Source organism: Mustela putorius, unplaced genomic scaffold (assembly GCF_011764305.1).
Source record: "Mustela putorius furo isolate JIRA1106 unplaced genomic scaffold, ASM1176430v1.1 tig00000127_pilon_pilon_pilon, whole genome shotgun sequence".
Classification (NCBI taxonomy): Eukaryota; Metazoa; Chordata; class Mammalia; order Carnivora; family Mustelidae; genus Mustela; species Mustela putorius.
Genome location: NW_025421288.1, coordinates 6,665,276 through 6,686,738, shown reverse-complemented (window position 1 = coordinate 6,686,738; position 21,463 = coordinate 6,665,276). Strand labels below are relative to the sequence as shown.

At 36.8% G+C, this 21,463-nt stretch overlaps 1 protein-coding gene across 3 annotated transcripts in view; it reads right to left on the bottom strand.

Annotated features, from left to right (window-relative positions):
* Nucleotides 1–364: 364 nt before the first annotated feature.
* LOC101691381 (membrane-spanning 4-domains subfamily A member 3-like) overlaps nt 365–21,463 on the bottom strand; it is a 47,846-nt gene continuing 26,747 nt past the window's right edge. For all 3 annotated transcript variants that reach the window (XM_004770393.2, XM_013044549.2, XM_045068756.1), the window contains 3 exons: nt 16,139–16,258; nt 12,511–12,631; nt 365–570 (listed from right to left, as the gene is read on the bottom strand). In XM_004770393.2, coding sequence (XP_004770450.1) covers nt 527–570; nt 12,511–12,631; nt 16,139–16,258 — 285 coding nt within the window. In that variant the 3' untranslated portion in view covers nt 365–526. The remainder of the gene's footprint in view (nt 571–12,510; nt 12,632–16,138; nt 16,259–21,463) is intronic.

Here is a 21,463-nt window from a genome sequence, read left to right as displayed (position 1 = left end):
GTGGTTTTTTGGACTTAGAATGTTGAGTACATCTTCTACTTGAACAGGAGGACTCTGGTCACTAATTCTTGGAAAACAAAAATTCCATCCAGCCTCCTACATCATCATGCTACAGATAAAATGATAAAACTAATAAATGGCAAGTAATCATAATTTATTGAGGAAGTAGCATAAACAAGGAACTCAGAATTCTAAGTCCTTTAACGATGTATTATAATTTAATATTTGCATCTATTTGTGGGCTAGGAACTATTCTTTGTTTTACAGGTGAGGAATTAAAAGCACAGGGAAGTCAAGAGTCTTGTAGTTACTACTGTGATACCCCAGGACTGGCTGTATTGGTCTATGTTAACTCAGATTGTTTTGAAAAAGGGTAGAATCAACTTGGGATCAAAGCACATCTTTTATTGAAGAAGTAGGGAGAAGGTGTGCCAGAAAGGACTTCCTTAACATGTCTTTTCCATGAGGCCTCTTGATAAATGACCATTCTTCACTAATTCAGTTTATGTTTTGTTCATGACTGGAGTCATGCTGGTGTTTTGGAGACGTTGGATTCCAACAGTGAAGAACCTGGGTGAGAGCAGACCGATCACTATTATACCATAAAATAAGAGCCTCGTTCCGAACCACTGAGTCCCAACAAGACAAAACACAACAAAACACAAACAAACAAGTATATAAACCTAGAACGTGACCAGGTGAAAACACCCACTCTATCCTGGGGAAGACATAGAGTGGCAAGAGACCTCTGACCCATCAGAGTTTCAGTGAATTACAACCACCAAATTAAACTAAAACATTACTCCTCAGAAAATGACTTTGACCTTCAGCTGGCTTGTGGTGACTATTAAGATTCCTCTTGGATCCTCTACTTCATGTTGTAGGTCAGGAGAAGAAAGAGCCAAACAACCCACGGAGCAGAGAGCTGCCGGGCTTCCATTACCAGGTTTGGGGGAGTAGCTGCAGAAGGCATTCTAATGGGAACAGCCTACGTGATGAGATGAAGTCAGATGGACAAAGTAGGCATCATGAGGTAGCGTTAGGCTACCAGTGACTTTCTGATCATCCATCAGAAGGTGGGTCATCCCCTTCTAGATGTGGTTGATGGAGGGTAATTGAAACCTTGCAAAGCAAAACCATGAACAAGGGGGGGAACTACTGTATCTGACCATAAAGTCTAACCAAGAAACCCTGTTGCTAGAAACCGTTCAGTAGCCACAGGGTACTTACAGGCTAAATTCCAAATTCTTTAGTAGGGTGGTTGAGCCCTATTAGGATCTGGCCTCAATTAGCCTCTCCAGCTTCATTTTCCATCACTTTCCTCTAAATACTATGCTACAGGAATTCTGTGAACCTGCCCTCCCGCATATATACATATGCGGGTTTTATGGGGGGATTTAATAACCTATTTTGGAAGAACTGAGACAAACCATATAGGTAAGGTGGTAAGATTCAGTCATTACAACCAAGCTCCTTCCATCACTATTTAGTGATCGTTCTACCCTTTATTCTATGTAGTATATTATAGTATACTTATATATATATATTTATGTAAATATAAATATATAATAGTATATTTATATAGTATATTGTAGTATATTTATTCTATGTAGTGTATTATGTTGACTTTTTTTCAATAATAAAAACTGTATTAAAATACACATAGTATTTATCATTGTAACCATTTTTAAGTGCCTGGTTCAGTGGTATTAAATACACATAGGATGTTGTGTGACCACCACCACATCCATCTTCATAGTTCTTTACATCTTGTAAAACTGAAACTCTAGACCCATTAAGCAATGACTCCCCACTCACCCATCTCCAGCCCTGGCAACCCTCATTCTCTTTTCTGCCTCTAGGATTTTGACCACTCTTACTCTCTACTATGGGATGGACTCACACAGGATTTGCCTTTTTGTGACTGCTTTATTTCATTCCGCATACTGTCCTTAAGGTTTATCTATGCTGTTGCATATGTCAGAATTTTCTTCCTTTTCAAGACTAATATTCTGTTGTAGGCATATACCACATCTTGCTTGTCCATTCATTCACACCGATGTACACTTGGGTTGCCACAATTTAGCTATTACGAATAATGCTACTCTAAACATGGGTGTACAAATACCTCTTTGAGATCCTGCTTTCAATTCTTTGGGGTACATATCCAGAAGTGGAATTGCTGGATCCTATGATAATTCTATTTTTAATTTTTGAGGAATAACCATGCTGTTTTTCATAGCAGCTGTACCATTTTACATTCCCACCAAGAGCACACAAGCGTCTAATTTTTCCACATTCTAGCTAATACTTGTTATTTTCTAGTTTTTTAAAAAATTTTTTGATAGTGGCCATCCTAATGGGTTTAAGATGGTCTTTCATTGTGGCTCTGATTCGCAGTTCCCTGCTGATAGGGGTGTTGAGCATTTTTGCCTATTTGTTATTTATATATTTTATTTGGAGGGATGTCTATTCAAATCCTTTGCCCAATTTTGAACAGTTAATTTCTGTTATTTTCAATTATTCTGGATATTAACCCCTTATCAGATACATGATTTACAAATATTTATCTGATTCCATGAGTTACCGTTTTACCTGTGGGTATTGTGTTTTGATGCACAAAATTTTTAATTTTAATGAAGTCCAATTTGTCTGTTTTTACTTATGTTGCCTGTGCTTTTGGTATCATATCCAAAAAATCATTGCCAAATCCAATGTCATGGAGTTTTGCCCTATGTTTTCTTCTAAGAGATTTATTATTTTAGGTTTTACAACTATACCTTTGATCCAGTTTGTGTTAATTTTTGAATATGGTGTGAGGTAGGGAATCCAAATTCATTCTCTTGCATGTGGAGACCCAGTTTTCCTAGTACTATCTGTTGAAAAGACTAAACTTACATTGTTTTATTGTAGCTTTGTAGTAAATTTTGAAATGAGAAAGTATTAGTCTTCCAGCTTTGTTATTTTTTAAAAAATTAGGTTATGCTAGTCACCATACAGTACATCATTAGTTTTTGTTGTAGTGTTACAAGATTCAGTTCTTCTTTTTTAAGGTTGTTTTGTTTTTTGGGCTCACTTGGGATTCCATATGAATTTTAGGATAGGTTTTTCTATTTCTGCATAAATGGCATCGAGGTTTTGATAGGGATTGCGTTGAATCTATAGATTGCTTTGAGTACCACTGGCACTTAATAACATTAATTCTTCCCATCATGAATATGGGATATATTTCCTTTTACTTATGTCTTTTTAAATTTTCTCAGTAGTTTTTTTTTTTTTTAGTTTTTATTGTATAAGTCTTTCACCTACTTGATTAAGTTAATTCCCAAGTATTTTATTATTTCTGATGATATTGTAAGTGGAATTGTTTTTGTAATTTCCTTTTCAGATTTATTCAGGATATATTTCTGGACTCTTGATTCTACTTCGCTGGTTCTTACTTCTATCCTTATGATAGTACCACAATGTCTTGATTACTAGAGCTTTGTAATAACTTTTGAAGTTAAGAAACACGAGTATTCCGACTTTATTTTCCTTTTTTCCCCTTTTTTTTGTAGAGCAGTTTTAGGTTTGCAACAAAATTGAGAAGAAGGTACAGAGATTTCCCATATATCCCTTGTCCCCCACACATTATTGACATAAGTCACCATTTGTTATCAAGGATTAATCAGCATTGACTGATCATAATCACCCAAAGTGCATAGTTTACGTTAGGATTAACACTTGGTGTTGAATATTCTATGGTTTGGACAAATGTATAATGACATATATCCATCATTAAAATATACAGAGCATTTTCACCACACTAAAAATCTCTGTGCTTTGTCAGTTTATGTCCCCTGCTCCTTGGCAACTGCTGATCTTTTTACTCTGTAAAAAGTAAACATATCCATAGTTTTGCCTTTTCCAGATGTTGTATAGTTGGAATCATACAGTATGTATAATTTTCAAATTGGTTTCTTCCACTTAGTAATAAGCATTTGAAGTTTCTTCATGTCTCTTCATGGCTTGATAGCTGATTTATTGTTATCTCTGAATTGTATTTCATTGTCTGGATGAACAAATTTATTTTTCCATTCACCGACTAGTGGACACTTTGCTTGCTTCTAAGTTTTGTCAATTTTGAATAAAATTTCTGTAAACATCTGTGTGCAGGGTTTTGTGTGAACATAGTTTTCAACTTTTTTGGATAAACACCAAGGGACGTAATGGCTAAATTGTGTGGTGGTATGTTTAGTTTTGTAAGAAACCATCAAAACCACAGCCTTCCAAAGTGGTTGTACCATTTTTCATTCCTAGTAAAGCAATGTGTGAGAGTTGCTGTTACTCCATATTCCCACCAGTATTTGGTGTTGTCAGTGTTTCAGATTTTGGTCTTTTTAATATGTGTGTAGAGGTTTGTTTTCTTTTTTAAAGATTAGTTTGGCTATTTTGTGTTCTTTCCATTTTTATATGAATATTAAGGTAAGCTTATAAAAATCAGCTGAGAATTTGGTAGGGATTTTGAATTACAGATTTAATTTGGGGAGTATTGCCATCTTAATATTAAATCTTCTAATCCACGAACATGGGACTTTCCCATTTGTTTAAACCTTTAATTTCTTATATAATGTGTTCTAGTTTGTGTTGGACAGGTCTTACACTCCTCTTCTTAAGTTTATTCCTGAATATAAATTATATAAGCATTTTATTTTTTGATGTTATTGCAATTGTGCTTTCATATATAGAAATGGTAACTGATTTCCTTAAGATTTTTTTAAATTTACTTATTTGACAGACAGACATCACAAGTAGGTGGAGAGGCAGGCAGAGAGAGAGAGGGGGAAGCAGGCTCCCTGCTGAGCAGAGAGCCAGATGTGGGGCTCGATCCCAGGACCCTGGGATAATGACCTGAGCCAAAGGCAGAGGCTTTAACCCACTGAGCCACCCAGGCACCCCAATAACTGATTTTCTTATACAGCAATTTTATAGCCTACCAACATGTTGAACTTGTTTATTAGTTCTACTAGATTTTCTTTGTGTGTGGATTTCTCAGCATTTTATATATACAAGATCATATTAGCTACAAAGAGAGTTAGTTTTACTTTTTCCTTTACCACCCAAACTGGATAATTTCATTTCTTTTTATTGCCTACTTTACCTGGTTAGAACCTCCAGTACAATGTTAAGTATAAAAGGCAAAAGCAGACATCTTTGTCTTGTTCCAGAACTTAGAGCAAAAGGATTCAGTATCCCTTCATCAAGTATGATGTTAATTGTGGATTTTTTCCCCCACAACTAAATGCTCCTTTTCAGGTTGAGGAAATTCCCTTCTATTCCTAGTTTGTTGATTTTTTTTTTTAATCATGAAAGGGTGTTGGATTTTGTTATATGCTTTTTCTATGCCTATTGAGATAGTCATGTGGGTTTTTTTTTTTTTTTTGTCTCTTATTTTATCAACAGGGTGTTTCTCAGCATATATTACATTTGATTTTCATGTTCAACCAGCTATGAATTCTTAAGATAAATCCTAATTGGTCATGATGCATGATGCTTTTGTTATGTTGCTGGAATCCATTTGCTAGCATTTTTTTCTTTGAGGTGTACACATTTATACTCATAATGGATCCTGGTCTATACCCTTCTCTTTTAAAAAAAATTGTTATTTTTAGTTAGTGCCTCAGTTAGGCACTATACAGTACATCATACACTCTCCTTTTGTTTGTATTTGTCTATTTTATTAGTTTTTAGTGTAGTATTTAATGATTCATTAGTTGGGTATAACACCCAGTGCTTGTCACATCACGTGCCCTTCTTAATGCCCATCACCTAGTTACCCCATTCCCCCACCTACCTCCCTTTCCACAACCCTCTGTTTTGTTTCCCAGCATCAAGAGTCTCTCATGGTTTGGCTCCCTCTTTGATTTCTTCCCATTCAGTTTTCCCTCCCTTCCCCGGTGATCCCCTGCTCTACTACTTATCTTTCCACACATGAGTGAAGCCATATGATAATTGTCTTTCTTTGATTGACTTATCTTGTTCAGCATAATCTCCTCCAGTTCCATCCATGTTGATATAAATGGTAGGTATTCATTTTTTTCTGATGGCTGAGTAATATTCCGTTGTATATATGAACCACATCTTCTTTATCCATCCCACTGTTGAAGGACATCTTGGGTCCTCCCACAGTTTGGCTATTATGGACATTGCTGCTATGAACATTGGGATGCCCTTGCCCCTTCTTTTCATTACATCTGTATCTTTGTGGTAAATAACCAATAGTGCAATTGTGGGTCATAGGGTAGCTTTGTTTTTAGCTTCTTGAGGAACCTCTATACTGTTTTCCAGAGTGGATGTACCAGCTTGTATTCCCACCAATGGTGTAAGCGTTCCTACCAACGGTGTAAGAGGTTTACTTTCTCACCAACATTTGATGTTCCTGTCATGTTAATCTTGGCCATTCCAACTGGTGTAAGGTGGTATATCAAGTGGTTTTGATTTCTGTTTCCCTGATGCTGAGTGATGTTGAGCATTTTATCATGTGTCTGTTGGCCATTTGTACGCCTGTCTTCGGAGAAGTGTCTGCTTATTTCTTCTGCTCACTTCTTGACTGGATTATTTGTTTTTCTGGGTGTTGAATTTGAGAAGTTCTTTATAGATCTTGGATACCCGCCCTCTGTATATGCAAATATCTTCTCCCATTCTGTAGGTTACCTTTTAGTTTTGTTGTTTCCTTTGTTGTGCAGAAGCTTTTTATCTTGATGAAGTCCCAAATAGTTCATTTTTGTTTTGTTTTCCTTGCCTTTAGAGACATATCTTGCAAGAAGTTGCTGCAGCCAAGGTGGAAGAGGTTTCTGCCTGTCTCACATTTAGATCTCTCATCCATTTTGAGTTTATTTTTGTGTATGGTGTAAGAGAATGGTCCAGTCTCATTCTTCTAAATGTGGCTGTCCAATTTTCCCAGTACTATTTATTAAAGAGACTGTCTTTTTTTCCATTGGCTATTCTTAATGCTTTATTGAAAATTAGTTGGCCACAGAGTTGAGGGGCCACTTCTGGGCTCTCTATTCTGTTCCATTGATCTATGTGTCTGTTTTTGTGCCAGTACCATACTGTCTTGATGATCACAGCTTGGTAATACAGCTTGAAGTCAAACACTGTGATGCCCCCCAGCTTTGGTTTTCTTTTTCAATGTTCCCTTGGCTATTTTTTTTTTTCTGGTTCCATACAAATTTTAGGATTATTTGTTCCAGTTCTGTGAAAAGTGTTGATGGTATTTTGATAGGATTGCACTGAGTGTGTTGATTCCTCTGGGCAGCATAGACATTTTAGCAATGTTTGTTCTTCCAATCCATGAACATGGAATGTTTTTACATCTCTTTGTGTCTTCCTAATTTTCTTTCACAGTGTTCTGTAGTTTTTAGACTACAGATCCTTTACCTCTTTGGTTAGGTTTATTCCTAAGTATCTTATGGGTTTTGGTGCAATTTTATTGATTCCTTAATTTCTCTTTCTTCAGTCACATTGTTAATGTATAGAAATCCAACTTACTCTGTGCATTGATTTTGAATCCTGCCATGTTGCTGAATTACTGTATGAGTTCTAGCAATTTTGAGGTGGAGTCTTTTGTTTTTTTTTTTGTATAAAGTATTATGTCATCTGCAAAGAGTGAGAGTTTGACTACTTTTTTTTTTTTGCCAATGTAAATGCTTTTATTTCTTTTTGTTGTCTGCTTGCTGAGGCCTGGACTTCTAGTACTATGTTGAACAATAGTGGTGACAGTGGGGATCCTTGTCATGTTCCTGACCTTAAGGGAGAAGCTCTCAGCTTTTCTCTCTTGAGAGTGATATAGCTGTGGGCTTTTGTAGATGGCTTTTATGATATTGAAGTATGTTCCCTCTATGCTTATAATTTTTAATAAAGTTTTAATCAAGAAAGGATGTTATATTTCGTCAAATGCTTTTTCTGCATCAGTTGAGGATCATATGGTTGTTGTCTTTCTTTCATTAATGTGATCTATAACATTGATTGATTTGCAAATGTTGAGCCACCCTTGTATCCCAGGAATAAATCCCACCTGGTCGTGGTGAATAATCTTTTTAATGTAATGTTGTATCCTATTGGCTAGTATCTTGGTGAATATTTTGGCATCCATGTTCATCAGGGATATTGGTCTATAATTCTCCATTTTGATGGGGTCTTTGGTTTTGGGTTCAGACCAATAACCAGCAAGGAAAATGAAGCAATAATCAAAAACATCCCAAAAAACAAGAGTTCAGAGTCAGATACCTTCCCAGAAGAATTCTACCAAACATTTAAAGAAGAAATTAATACCTATTTTACTGAAGATGTTTCAAAAAATAGAAATGGAAGGAAATCTTCCAAACTCATTTGATGAGGCCAGATTTTATTACCTCTTGACACAGTTTCAGTAGTTTGTATGTTTGTAGGAATTTGTCCATTTCATGTAGTTTAACTAAACTGTTTGCATATTATTATACACAGTATCCTCTTTTAGTCTGTTTTATTTCTGTAAGGTAGTTAGTCATATTCCTCCTTTCATTTATGATTTCAGTAACAGAATTATTTTTTAAAAAAAGATTTTATTTATCTATTTGAGAGAGAGAGACTGAGAGTGAGAGAGAAAGCATGAGAAAGGGAGGGTCAGAGGGAGAAGCAGACTCCCTGCTGAGCAGAGACCCTGATGCGGGACTCTATCCCAGGACTCCAGGTTCATGACCTGAGCGGAAGGCAGTCGCTTAACCAACTGAGCCACTCAGGCACCCCTCAGTAACTGATTTCAAATCGTTTTTTTCCTTCCTGAGCATAGCTAAAGATTTGTCTTTTGGGGATGGGAGTTCTTTTGAAAGAGTCAGCTTTTGGTTTAATTGTTTTTCTCTGTCATTGTTCTCTTCTTTATTTCATTTTTTCCATCACAGTCTTGATTATTTCCATTCTTCCTCTCACTTTGGGTTTAGTTTTCTCTTCTCTTCTAGTTTAGTTTTTAAATATTTATAAGATTTAATTTTAATTCCAGTATAGTTAACATACAGTGTTATATTAGTTTCAAGTGTACAATATAGTGCTTCAACAATTCTGTATATTACTCAGGGCTTGTCATGATAGCTGTACGCTTTCATGTCCTTCACTTATTTTACTTATCTCCCCAACCCCATTCTAGTTTCCATAGTTGGAAAGTTAGGTTTTTGAGTTCAGACTTTTATCCTTTTAAAAAATATAGTATTTAGAGCTATAGATTTTCCTCTAAGCAGTACTTTAGATACATCAAGTAAGTCATGGTATGTTGTATATTTCTTTAAATTAACATATAATGTATTATTTGCCCCAGGGGTACAGGTCTGTGAATCATCAGGCTTACACAGCACTCACAGCACTCACTGTAGCACATACCCTCCCCAATGTCCATAATCCAGCCACCCTATCCCTACCTCCCCCACCCCCCAGTAACCCTCAGTTTGTTTTGTGATATTAAGAGTTTCTTATGGTTTGTCTTCCTCTTGATCCCATTTGTTTCACTTTTTCCTTCCCTACCCTGCACAACCCTCTGCCCTGCCTCTCAAGTTCCTCATATCAGAGAGATCATATGATAATTGTTTTTCTCTGATTGGCTTATTTCGCTAAAAATAATACCCTCTGGTTCCATCCATGTTGTTGCAAATGGCAAGATGTCTTTTGATGGCTGCATAGTATTCCTGTGTGTGTGTGTGTGTGTGTGTGTATAGATAGATAGATAGATAGATAGATGGATAGATACATAGATATATCTCACAGCTTCTTTACCCATTCATCTGTTGATGGACATATAGGTTCTTTCCATAGTTTGGCTATTGTGGACATTGCTGCTATAAACATCTTGGGTGCATGTACTCCTTTGGTATTTGTTTTATTCATCTCAAAATGTTTTCTATTTTTCCTTTTGATTTCTTCTTTGACCTTTTGGTAATTGAGGAGTGTGTTGTTTCATTTCCAGATATTGGTGACTTTTTAAAACTTCCTTCTTTAATTGATTTCTGATTTAATTCCATTATAATCATACTTTGTATGATTTCCATTTTTCTAATTCATTGCGACTTGTTTTACAACCTAAAATATGGTCTATCCTAGAGAATAATCTATGTGCACCTGAAAAGAACATGTACTCTGTGTTATTGGGTGGAATGTTGTACAGACATCTATTAGGTCTAGTTGGTTAATAATGTCATTCAATTTCTCCTATAGCCTTTCCCTTTTGCACAATTCCTGTAAATTATTGAATATGGGGTATTGAAGTTGCCAACTGTTGTTTTTAAAATTTTGTGTTTCCCTTGTCAAATCTGCCAGTTTTTGCTTCATGTATTTCAGGACTCTTGTTAGTGCATATTTGCTTACAATTGATATGTATTCCTGGTGGACTGAACTTAAAAAAAACCATTTTAAGAATATCTTCCTTATGTTTAATAACTTTTGTCATAATGTCTGTTTTGTCTGATGTTATTATAGTTGTTCCACCTCTCTTTTCATTTCTGTTTATAGCATATATTTTTCCATACTTATGTTCAACCTATTTGTATCTTTGAATCTAAGGTGTGTCTCTCATATATAGCATTTAATTCGAATACATTTTAAAAATCCATTTTGCCAATCTCTGCCTTGTGATTAGTGTCCAATCCATATACATTGAATGTAGTTACAAATAAAATAGGGTTTACATCTGTTATTTTGCAGTTTTCTATATCGTATGTCTTTGTTATTCTGTTTGTCCAGTATTGCTCTTGTTTATGTTACATGAATGTTTTCTCATGCCATTTTATTTAATTATTTTTCTTTTATACCACTTTACATTTTTATTTTGATTATTTTGAATTATTTTTTAATTTATTGTCAATATTATCTTATTATTAATATTGTTACAATATTCTATATAATACTTGGTTGATGGTATTTTTCTTTCAGTGCTCTGAAGATGTCATCCCACTTGCTGTCTTCTGGCCTCCATGGTTTCTGATGAGGAATTTTACTGAAGATTACCTTTTCAGGATGAATTCCTTGTTTTTGGCTGATTTCAAGATTTTCTCTTAGTCTTTGCCTTTTGGCATTTTGACCTATCAATTGACCTATCTTTAAGCTTGTGGATCATTTCTTTTGTCAAATCAAGTATTCTGTTGAGCTCCTTGAGTGATATTATCGTTTTAATTATTATGTATTTTTCTGCTTTGGAATCTCTATGTCTTTTTTTAGAGAGCCTTATGTTTCTATTCCAGAAGTAATCTCTTCAGGGTCCTCTAAAATCTTTACTATCTGAAGGAATATGAAGATATCAAATTTTGGAAACAAAAATTTATAAATAAATTTGCACTTCAGAGTCTGTAGCATTTGGTGCCCCCATATTACTAGTATAACCCGTGAAACCTCTTCAGTCTATGTATTTCCTTTATTAATCTCCTGGGTGATGCAAATCTAAAAGACATCAGGCTGCATGTATCCCTTCAAATCAATACTTATGTATCCTTTGGCTAAATTCCTAGTAGAGCTGCTGCTGGATCATAGGGTAGTTCCATTTTTAACTTTTAGAGGAAACTCCATACTGTTTTCCAGAGTGGATGAGCCAGTTTGCATTTCTACCAACAGTGTAAGAGTGTTCCCCTTTCTCTGCATCCTTGCCAATATCTGTTGTTTCCTGTGTTGTTAATTTTAGCTATTCTGACTGGTCTGAGGTACTATCTCATTGTGGTTTTGATTTGTATTTCCCTGATAATGAGTGATGTTGAGCATCTTTTCATGTGTCTGTTGGCCATCTGTACATCTTCTTTGGAAAAATATCTATTCATGTCTTCTGTCCATTTTTTTTTTTCCTTCATTTTTTTTTTTTATTTTTTATAAACATATATTTTTATCCCCAGGGGTACAGGTCTGTGAATCACCAGGTTTACACACTTCACAGCACTCACCAAATCACATACCCTCCCCAATGTCCATAATCCCACCCCCTTCTCCCAAACCCCCTCCCCCCAGCAACCCTCAGTTTGTTTTGTGAGATTAAGAGTCACTTATGGTTTGTCTCCCTCCCAATCCCATCTTGTTTCATTTATTCTCCTACCCACTTAAGCCTCCATGTTGCATCACCACTTCCTCATATCAGGGAGATCATATGATAGTTGTCTTTCTCTGTCCATTTTTTAACTGGATTTTTTGGATGTTGGGTTTTATAAGTTTTTATATGTTTTAGATACAAACCCTTTATCAGGTATGTCACTTGCAAACATCTTCTCCCATTCCATGGGTTACCTTTTAGTTGTATTGCTTGTTTTCTTCTCTGTGCAGAAACTTTTTATCTTGTTGAATTCCCAATAGTTTATTTTTTGCTTTTGTTTCTCTTTCCTCAGGAGACATATCTAGTAAGAAATTGCTACAATGATGGCAAAGAGGTTACTGCCTGTGTTCTCCTCTAGGATTTTGATGTTTTCTGGAAGAGGGGGTTCTTAATAGAAGCTGTTCTATCCTGATCATCCTTCCAGAAGCAAAATTACTCACTCTTTTCATTGTATTTTGGATGATTTAAAGCTACTGAAATCCATCTGATAGTTATGCATGCACAGATCACTTCCGAGATAGTGCTGAAGAGTAAATATTGTAAAAGCATACTACCAGCCATCTAAATTAAAAAGAAAAGAAAAATTTCTTATATTAATTAGCCATTTAAAAATTACACAAGAACAATACTTAGTAAGGGGGAATAAATATCATTCATCATATCAGTCTCACACAACTATGATTACTTTTGTGTATTTTTCATAAGAACAAAATTTATGAAGTACTGACATATGTACCTTGCATTCTGTTAAGTACTTCTTCTAACAACAACCCTACAAGTTGGATACTTTTATTTCTCTTCTACATGTGACAAGACTGAAAAGCAGAGAGCTTACCTTAGTACTGTGGGGTGGGTGGAATTCTTCAGGATTTGGTACTGAATGCCCCTCTTTTCTCTCTTTATACTTTCTCTTTTGGTAAGACTGATGGCATGACTTGTGTTTTATGCTTTTCCATTTAGTGCACCTACAATTTGCATGTTCTATTTTCTTTTGACCCCCATGTTGTAGGCATTATTACATGTATTAGGTGGAGCCAATCTTCCTCCCTTCCCACGTTTCTACCATGGCCTGAAGTAGGAGTTTCAGCTTTAAGAGTGGCTTCTAGTGTGTCTCAGTGCTCCTTACTTAAAATTCCCCATATGAGAAGCAGAGATTTATCTACTTGGTGATTTTATCCTTTATGGGTTCTTTTTTCAGAACTGTTTGTCTTTATGGCCCCAGATTCTGAGAATTGTCTGGTTACAGTACCGGGAGATCTATCATTTATTTGCAACTAGGTAGATAAGTTTAGTTCATGGAAGGAGGTATCAGAAGGCTTATTTTGGTCAAAGATTTAAGACTTATTCTCCAACTATAATAATCACAATAAAGCTTATAGTTTCATCTACATCTGCTTGATTTCTTGTATCTTATCTTAGTTGGTTTGGAACATGGAAAGAGAAAAGTGTGTGGCCATTCACTGGTCTGCCATATTAGTTTCCCAGGGATGCTGTAATAAATCATCACATCTGTGTGGCTTAACACAACTGAAATTTATTGTCTCACAGTTTTGGAGGGTAGAAGTCCAAAAAGAGTGCATTGGCCTTAGCAAGAGAATTCTCTTTCCAAAGCCTTTAGGGGAGGATTTTTCCTTGCCTCTTTCAGCTTCTGGTAGCCTCAAGTGTTCTTGGCTTGTAGTAGCATTACTATAACCTCTGCTGCTATGTTTATATGGCCATCTTCCTTCCATGTCTGTGTCCAGATTTCTTTCTTCTTATAAGGACACTTGTTATATTGGACCAATGGCCTATCCTACTCTTGCATGACCTCATCTGAACTAATTCCACCTGCAGAGACCCTGTTCTCAGATAATGTCACTTTCTGAAGTAGTGTGGGTGAAGACATGTCTTTTTTGGGGACACAATTCAACCCATAACAGTCTGTCTCTGTCCCGCCTCTACATTCATGTCCCTCCCATGTATAAAATATATTTACCTGATCCTGATATCTACAAAAGTTTTGACCCATTTTGACATCAACTCCAATGACCTAAATGTCCTCAGGTCAAAAAGCCCCAAATCTCATCATCTAAATTACCTTAATTAGCTATGGATGAGACTCACAGAATTGTTCATTTCAGGGCAAAATGCTTCTCCATCTGTGGACTTGTGAAACCAGGAAATGAGCTATCTACTGCTAAGACATAACTAGTAGGACAGACACAGGATAGATATTTCCATTTCAAAAGGGAGATATAAGGAGGAAAAAAGGGTCATGGGCCCCAAGCAAGCTCAAAACCCAACAGGGCAACAGTTTAGATTTCTGTTCTCAGGGCCTGCTGAGGTCCCTCTCTTTAGGCTATTCTTATCTCAGCCTGTAGCATATGAAAGATGTAAATATTGGAGGCATGAAAGGCGTTTCTTTTTCCTTTTTAATTTTTGGTTTTCTTTTTTATTTATTACTTTATTTAATTTAAAAAAAAGGTTTATTTATTTACTTGAAAGAGAGAGCAAGTGAGAGAAGATAAATGGAGCGGAAGGGTAGAGGGAGAAGGAGAAGCAGACTCCCCACTGAGCAGGGAGCCCAGGACCCTGGGATCATGACCCTAGCCAAGCAAAGGCATGCACTTAGCAGACTGAGCCACCCAGGAACACTTCCTGGTTTTCTTTTTTCTTTTCTTTTCTTTTGTAACTGAGGTACTAATTCTATACTTTATACCCTTTTCCAGTGGTTTTTAATGCTTATTTATTTATTTATGCTCATTCATTTAATCTGTGATTTCTTTTTACACATTGGGAAAATGGAGCCCATTACTATTTTACTTGAAATGGAGAGCTCATTGATTTAATGTTACTTTATCAAGTTTCACCTTTTCCATATTGCCTGGTAAAATGATCTTCCATAAAATAATATTTTTTGCCTGTACTAAGATTTACTTCTCAGCTCTCTGTACTTTGACCAATTTTTCTTTTCGTGTATAAATATTATACTATTTTTCTTATAATGGCTTAATCACATATTTGCATATCTGTTTCAGCAAGTTGTTTGTCCCTCCCCAACCACTGGCATCATTGGCACCTTTCTCACAATCTTTTCCCCATCCATACACATTTTACAGTAGTTTTATTGCATTCCCTCCCAAACCTTTGTTGGGATTCTATTATTTTTTAAGATTTTATTTATGTGTTTGACAGAGAGAGACACAGTGAGAGAGAGAACACAAGCAGGGGGAGTGAGAGAGGGACAAACATGTTGCCACTGAGCAGAGAGTCTGATGTGGGGCTCGAACCCAGGACCCTGGGATCATGACCTGAGCCAAAGGCAGACGCTTAACAACTGAGCCACCCAGGAGCCGCCTGTGTTGGGATTCTAAGTGGAATTGATCACATTTATGTATTAATTTGCAGAATCTTGCAATTTTATGATATGAGTTTGCATTCAAGAATGTAGTTTCTGAACAGTATTCACTTCTTCTCATTATGTTTTTATAGCTTTGCTATTATTTTGATTAGGCATTTATTATTTTTCCTACTTTAGCACCCAAAGTGGTGATTTCTAGTACAAAGAAAATGTATTAGAAGCCTGGATGGCTCAATTTGTTAAGCATATAACTCTTGATTTCAGCTTAGGTCATGATCTCAGAGTTGTGAGATCAAGCCCCACTTTGGGCCCTGCACTAGGCATGGAGTCTGCTTAAGATTCTCTCTCTCTCTAAAAAAAAAAATGTATTAATTGTCTACATTTTTCTTTACCCAGTTACTTTCCTAAACTGTTTTGTTGCAGTGATTTTTTAGCTGAGTCTTCGGAGTTTTCTAGGTGTCCTATCACTTTATCTTCACATAATGATAGTCCTGACCTCTCTCCGAGGCTTCTAGTGTTTATTTAGCTGGACTAAAAATGATTTTTTCATATTCCCATGGTAAAAATTTGGAGGAGACACAGTTTGTTTGTATATTTCCATACCAAAGATGATTGTCAAATTTGGCTGTGTTTTCCATACCTTGCCCACTGCAACATACATCACTTACCATAGTTTTTTCATTTATATCTAAAATTTGGATCTTATTATTACTAAACTTGGTACTTACATGTGTCCAAACATATTCGTTGGTGTCTGCATGATATGTGAAACAGGCAATACTTAGTATCATTATACCAATTATAGAAAAGCAGACACTTAAGATGTTCATAACAAGGCTATAAATAAGCTGTAAAAGACAAAGAATACTGGTCATTGGCAGTATGAACAGGTTTTGATGAAGCAATCAGTCTGTTGTCTGCTCTAGAGCATTCAAGTTGGAAATTTTTTTTTTTTCAAGTTGGAAATTTTTTATCTGATTCTCTGGAATATTACTGTGATTGATATTGGGACTCTGTCTCAAATTTGTCTGGAACCCAACAGGAAAAAACCTTTTTTTTTTTTTTTTTAGTTTATTCAACAAATAATTAAACAGTGTCTGCAACGTGCTAAATGTTGTGCTAGGGGTAAACCCAGGCTTCTACTCAAGCATCTCACAATCAAATGGAGGAGACAAGATGACGGTTTCATTCAATAAAATTTCATAAATGTCATGCTATGAATTAGCTTCAGGTCCAGGATTTGCCAGAGCCATTCCTACCCCAGTAAGGTCACCTTACTACCAAATAACTTTCCATAGTTCCCAACTGCCTTCAAAATAGCATCTGCTCTCTTCAGAACGACACTGTGGAACTTGCATGACCTGTGAAGAGAAATTCTGCTCTTTTGAAAGGGGCTCCGTGGGTTTTGTATGCATGTGTCAGAGGATAGTTAGGTTTGAAAGAGGAATTTTTTTTTTTTTTTAAATAATGGGAAGAAGGAGGTGATTTGATGGTCAACCAAATGCTTAGCGAAATAAGTCAGGCGGAGAAAGACAACTATCATATGATCTCCCTGATATGAGGAAGTGGTGTTGCAACATGGGGGCTTAAGTGGGTACGAGAAGAATCAATGAAAGAAGATGGGATTGGGAGGGAGACAAACCATAAGTGACTCTTAATCTCACAAAACAAACTGAGGGTTGCTGGGGGGAGGGGGTTTGGGAGAAGGGGGTGGGATTATGGACATTGGGGAGGGTATGTGCTTGGGTGAGTGCTGTGAAGTGTGTAAACCTGGTGATTCACAGACCTGTACCCCTGGGGATAAAAATATATGTTTATAAAAAATAAAAAATTATATTAAAAAAAAAAAGAAGGAACTTAAGTGGGCATATTCATTTTTGATTGTCTAGCAGGCAGCCTCCTTTCATTCCAGGTACTCTCCTCACTGGCTTAGTTTTTATTTATTTGAATTCAATTAGCCAACATACAGTACATTGTTAGTTTTCGATGTAGTGTTCAGTGATTCATTATTTGTGTATGACACCCAGAGCTCATTACATCAAGGCTTGGTCTTTATAAAAGAAATTTGTCAGACTTTACTACAACGGCCAGAAGAGGAAGGACCTACCTCCCTTTCTTCAATCCACAGGAGGCAGAGCCAGGACATTGCCAGTGAAATGTTACTCTTAAGGGTTGTGGATCTTGAGCAAGTAACTTAAAGAAGAACAAAAGACTGGCATTCGTTCCTAGAACTGGCAGGTGGGATGTCATGCAGTGGGGGCAGTGGGACCTTTGGGTGCTAGACAGAAAATATGATGTCTTGTGACGGTAACAACCTGGCCAGACTCTCTTTGCTGAAAGAAATAGCTGTGGTGCTTTGGACTTTCTGTTTCTGGCCTCTGGAAATTTCTCAGATCCTGTGTATTTTCTAAGCTTGGTCCTTCACCTCCTAGATGCTATGACCCTGGCTTCTTTCTAGGAGATCCTGTCTCTCCTTGATATAGCCAGATTCCGTTCACAGTGGTGAACAAAATTGAAAAAATGTATTATGGAAGAGAGAACAGTGTATGCAAAACTTCAGATATATGGGAAAGCAGGTCTTTAGGAAAATGAAGTTTTCGGTGTGGCTGGAACGCAGGGCATGAAGGGGAGTTGGATATAGTGTGGCTGGAGGAGTGGGCAGAGGATGGATTATGAAGGCTCTAGTATGCTGTGCTAAGAATTCCAATTTTATCTTTTTGAAGTGCAGAACAATATCGCTGAATGTTTCGGCTAGAAAGACCCCTCCTTAGTACAAAGCCAGGCGTGGTACACTCAAGCAAACACACATTTACAATGTCTCTGCACACTTACCCTATGACCATTTATGAGGTCAGAGAGGCTTATGAACCAGGATCACCTAGAGAAAGACATTTATATTCCAAAAAAATAGTAATCAAGTATTTTTTTTCCTTTTTAAAAAAAATTTAAATTCAAGTAGCCAACCTATAGTATTACATCATTTGTTTCAGATGTAGAGCTCAATAATTCATCAGTTGTACATAACAGAGCTCATCATATCACGTGGCCTCCTTAATGCCCATCACCAATTACCTCACCCCTCCACCTACCTCCCCTCCAGCAACCCTCAATTTAATTCCTATAGTTAAGAGTCTCTCATGGTTTGTCTCCCTCTCTGATGACTTCCCATTCAGTTTTCCCTCTGTTCCCCTATGATCCTCTGCGCTCTTTCTTATATTCCAAATATGAGTCAAGCATTTGAGGTAAATCTACAACATCATTATTTTTGATGCATTCTGCCTTTGTCATGGCAGTGCGAGGAACTCCATGGATCAACTCCTCAACAAAACTTGTGAAAATTACTAAAAAAAACCCCCAAAAACAAAAAAACAAAACACCCTGACATTTAAAATTTCTGGAAATAGTCCTAATGGCCTATGACAAATGAAGAAATACCTATTCAAGATAATCTACTAAAACTCCATCAAAACCATAGGGGTCTGTGGTATCCAAACCAAGAGCCATGCCCACTTGCCCCCTTCCCAGTGAGCAAGACCAGTCTGGGTTAGTGCAGGATCCTTTTCCACCAGATCCCACTCAGAGAGCTGGCTAGTGTTCTCGCCCTTGGAGGAGCAGGTCATCTAGTGAGCATTTCTAATCTTGCTTCCAGCTCCTTGCAACTGATGCCAAGTTGCAGTGAGTGCAGCCAAGAGAGGGGGACTCTCTTCTTTTGCCTAGTCCCTACTTGTGGGATGAGGGCCCATCTTGGTTGCAGTGCCAGTGAGAGTACTAGACCATGATCACCCTTGCCTTTGTTTAAGGGGTAGGAGTTCCACAGCATGAGAGGCAAACAGAGACCTGGGGCAGCTCTAAGCCCTTGGTTATTAAAGTAGGGGTGTCACCCAGAGAGAAGCACTCCTTTGTCCCTGTGTCCACCCCCATCCTAGCACCAGAGCTTTCGCTCAGAGGTTTTGTCTGGGGGAGAAACAGGTATCCTGGGGGGCTGCAGGTATACCTAAAGCTACACCCACTCCTGAGAAGCAATTTGACACTGAGGGGGAGAAATAGACTCCACTAAATTATTTCAGCCAGGCTTTAAAAAAAAAAATCTAATTAACAGTAACAAATCTTAGGGACACCTGAGTAGCTCAGTCAGTTAAGCAGTTAAGTGTTGGCCTCCCGCTCAGGTCATTATCCCAGGACCTGGGATCAAGCCTTGCATGGAGCTCCCTGCTCAGCCAGGAGGCTACTCCCTCGGCCGCCCCACCCCCACCCCTGCTCCAACTCCCTCTCCCTCTCTCTCAAATAAATAAAATCTTAAAAAAAAAAAAAAAAAAACAAGCTGTAGAGTGTAGAATGTGGGCCCAGAGTTGCTACAATGTATTATCTAAACCTAGTTTCCAACAACAAAAAATTTATGAGACAAAGAAACAAACTATGCACTTTGACCCATACACCAGAAAAAAAAGCAGGTAACAGAAACTATGAGAGTGGCCAAATGCAATCTTTATTAGACAAAGATTTCAAAGTAGTCATTAAAAAATGCCATATATCTAAAGTAAATGATTAAACAAGCAAAGAAAAATCTGCCTGACTAGGGACAATTTAATGGCAACAGTTAGATAACCCACATGAAATGGAAAAATTCTTAAGCAACAGGTAAAACACTACAACTGACTCAAGAAGAAATGGAAAATTTGGATAGATCATCTGTAACAAACCAAGAGATCTGGAATAATAATAAAAAACTTTCATGAAGAAAAAGCACAGTTCCAACAGCACCTGGGCGGGTCAGCTAAGTGTCTGCCTTCAGCTCAGGTCATGATCTCAGGGTCCTGGGATGGAGCCCCTGCATCAGGCTCCCTGCTCAGCGGATAGTCTGCTTCTCCCTCTGCTTCCATTGGTGCTCCCCCTTTCTCTCAAAAAAAAAAAAAAAAAAAAAAAAAAAGCCCAGTTCCAGATGACTTCAATGGTCTCTTCTACAAAATATCTAAAGAAGAATTAATATCAGTTCTTCACAAGCTCTTCCAAAAAGAGAATAAGAGGAGACACTTCCTCACTCATTGTAGGAAGCCAGTATTACTCTGATACCATAACCAGACTAAGACATCACAACAGCAACAACAAAACTGTATACTAATATCTCTTTGAACATGGATGCAAAAACCTTCAACAAGATGCTATCAAACTTAACCCAGCAACGTATAAAAAGTATCATAAACCATAGCCAAATGAGATTTATTCCACCAATGGAAGGCCAAAATTAACAAAAATCAATTAATGTAATACACCACAATACAATAAAAAACAACTGCATGATCATCTCAATAGATGCAGAAAAAGCATTTGACAAATATCCTAGACACTTTCATGTTTAAAACACTCAAGAAACTGAACTAGGCAGCATCTTCCTCAACCTGGGAAAGGTATCTAAGAAATACCCATAACGAACATACTTATTGGTTTGCTTACTTACTGCATACCGCTGGAAGCTTTCCTCTTGAGATCAGAAAAAGATAAGAACATTTGCTCTCACAACTTCTACTCAACAATGTACTAGTGGTTATATCCAGGGCAGTTAGGCAAAAAAAAAAAAAAAAAAAAAAAAAAAAAAAAAGAAACAAAAGTCATCCAAATTGGTCAAGGATCTATTCACAGATTACACGTTCATTTCTACAGAACATCCTAAGGAAAACACTGAAAACTATTAGAACTACTAAATTAGTTCAGCAAAATGACAGGATACAAGATTGATGTAAGAAAATCAGTGGTATTCCTTACACTGGAAATGAACCATCTGAAAATAAAATTAAGAAAACAATTCCATCTATAACAGCATCAGAAAGAATAAACTATTTAAGAATAAGTTGAATTTATAAAGATCAAAACTTATACCCTGAAAACTAAAAAACATTTGTGAAAAAGTAATGAAAAAAATCCATGTTCATATGGACATGAAGATTTAATACTGTTAAGATCCATACTCTCCAAATTGAACTGTAGCTTCAGCGTGATCCCTATCAGAATCCCAGCTGTTTTTCCTTACAGAAATTGATAAGCTGAACCTAAAATTC